The 2552-nt window shown below is 54.7% G+C and overlaps 1 protein-coding gene across 1 annotated transcript; it reads left to right on the top strand.

Annotated features, from left to right (window-relative positions):
- The first annotated feature begins 329 nt into the window (after positions 1–329).
- LOC147992069 (uncharacterized) lies at positions 330–944 on the top strand. Its single transcript, XM_087538914.1, has one exon. It carries the CDS (start codon positions 330–332, stop codon positions 942–944), a length of 615 nt encoding a protein of 204 aa, XP_087395040.1.
- Positions 945–2552: the final 1608 nt, after the last annotated feature.

Genomic DNA, 2552 nt, shown 5'->3' with positions numbered 1-2552 from the left:
CTAATACGCTAGCAACAATAGAAAATAAGCACAAGAGAACCCTTGAGCTGGATGCCATATGCAGAATCTGTGGCAATGGAAGGGAGAATGAATTCCACGCGGTTGTCATGTGCACAAAAAGCAGAGGGCTCAGATCAGCCATGAGGAAAGTATGGAATTTGCCTGAAGAAAGGAGCTTCTGGTACACAGGTAGCAACTGATTACAGGTTCTACTTGATTCTGTAAATGAGGAGACCCGAGCAAAAATCCTACTGCTATTTTGGCGCTGCTGGCACCTGCGGGAAGACTGCGTACGGAGTGATGGCAGCCAGACAATCAGGTCTTCAGTGATGTTTCTTGAGAAATATGAGCAGGAAATTAGGATGGTAGAAACTACAAATGCTTCGTCGGACAGGAAAGTGACTAGTGGAGGGGTCAGCGCCATACAAAGGCTTCCTGAATCCCGGGCCTTGCACTGGTCCCCTCCCAGCCGAGATACAGTGAAACTGAACACTGATGCGGCCTTTGACACTGAAACTGGGATTGGAGCGGCTGGCACTGTTGCTCGAGACCATCACGGCAAAGTGCTGCTGTCCGCTTGCAAAAAGATGCCGACCTGCAGGAGCGTGGAGGAAGCAGAGGCCAGAGCAGGCCTGATTGGATTACGGCTATTGGCCGGTATCCATAACGGTAAGGTAATCCTGGAGATGGACAATCAAATGATTGTGAAAGAAGTGGAATCCCAGATTCCCACGCGGTCTCACTGCTATGGCCTCATAATGGATATTAAGCATGCAATGAGTGCCTTCCCTGAATGCAAGATCGTCCATGTGAACCGATGCAGAAACAGGTTGGCGCACGAGCTAGCTGCGCTCAACAGAAGAAGTGGAGACCAGATGCTGCTAGCAGACGTCCCGACTAGTCTACGAGCTATGATGGAAGCTGAATGTACTAGTCTTACCTGAGTAGCGTTGGCTACTCTACATCTCAAGAAAAATTCAATCATAATGTTTGCTGTGAGGAGGCAAAAAGTTGAAGGCAGATATGTTGGTCACCATTCAAAGTGACAAATAGGTGGTCGAAGATAAAAGTGGGATGTGATAGTCTATTTGAAAGAAACAACACTTCCTTCTACCATGGCAATGCCTTCTTAGGGAGTAATACTTAGTAGGTCGTTTTCTTTTTCGTTTTCGTTTTTAAAAAGGAGGATAGACCCCCGGCCTCTGCATCTGGACAATGCATGCAGCTATCTTATTAATTATTCACAAAAACCATACAAAGTAATACATTAGTAAGTCTGAAGCCACCATCTAAGCAACACCTGTTGCTACTCTTATCTCATTGATGAAGGTGTGCCGAATATCCGGGCCTAATACCAAATGGACATCACACCAAATCCTAACACCTAAAGCTGGATGCCCCAGCCCAGCCACACACCGGGACTGGGTCCCATACCGGACTGACACACTCTCAGAGGTTGCTGCCGTCATCTTCCACCGGTCCATCTTCAGACCAGAAACTGACCCATCGACCTTGCCAGGTCTGCCGTCGACGCCACCACGATACCACCACCAACCTGCACGAATCCGTCCACACGCGCCCGTCGCCGAACCTCCGCAGCACCATGCCACCAAGGTGCGTCGCCGGCCTTGCGGTGGATGAGACAACGCTCTTCCGCTTGTCCCATCCAACTAGCACTTGCTCCAAAACGATGCCCTCAGGAGGGACAACGGCATCAATGGTACCATCATCGTCTGATCCGGTAGATCCAGATCTAGGGTTTCCCCCGGAGCATCACGAGTGGGGCGCCACGACCTGCAACAACGATGCCTCGAGAAGGGAGACGTCATAGACGCCGCCATCGTCCGCCATGACCGAAGTCGGCGTGATTTTCACCGGAAGTCGCGTCCCCCCAACCTCGCAGCTGGCTGGAACCGAACGGAGCCTTGCCGTGGTGACGAGGGCCGCCATCGGCACACTGGCAGGGAGCCTCCAGCCGCCCCTCACTGGTCCTCCTAGCGCCACCGGCTGGCCAAGGCCGTACCGAGACGGATCTGGACAGGACGCCAGATCCGCAGGCATCGAAGCCACCCATGTGCCCACGGCTGCCACACCGCCGACCATGTAGGTTACCATCGCCGCTGCACAGCAGGGGCGCCACCCTGACTGCTGCCCCCGATCTCTCGCATGAGACGCCGCCTCCACCTCACTGGATCTGCCCCGGCGACCACCCGCCCTGGATCTGTGGTGCAAGGCCCGCCGCCACCGCGGCCCTTGCCGGCGGTAGCAGCGGCTGGGGATGGAGGAGCGGGGAGGGGCTGGCGGCGCGGGATCGGGGGGCCCTGGCGCTGCCCGAGGGGAGGCGACGTGAGGGAGAGGGGAGGGGGGCGTAAAGGGGAGGGGAGATCAATCATGTGGTGCCTCCTGTTACTCTGAGAGCGGGGGCTCTGTCTTTTGTCTCCTGCCTTTTACATGTGACATCATAGTCCTCGCTATATCTGCAAGCAGGATCGGTGCTACGTGGTCCGGAGAGAGAGAGAGGGCAGGTGGCACTCTCCGCCAATAGCTTGGCC

The sequence above is a fragment of the Triticum urartu genome, chromosome 1A (genome assembly GCF_056163025.1).
Source record: "Triticum urartu cultivar PI428250 chromosome 1A, HENAU_Tu73, whole genome shotgun sequence".
NCBI lineage: Eukaryota > Viridiplantae > Streptophyta > Magnoliopsida > Poales > Poaceae > Triticum > Triticum urartu.
Note: the sequence above shows the minus strand (reverse complement) of the source record. Positions and strands in the feature narration are given on the sequence as shown.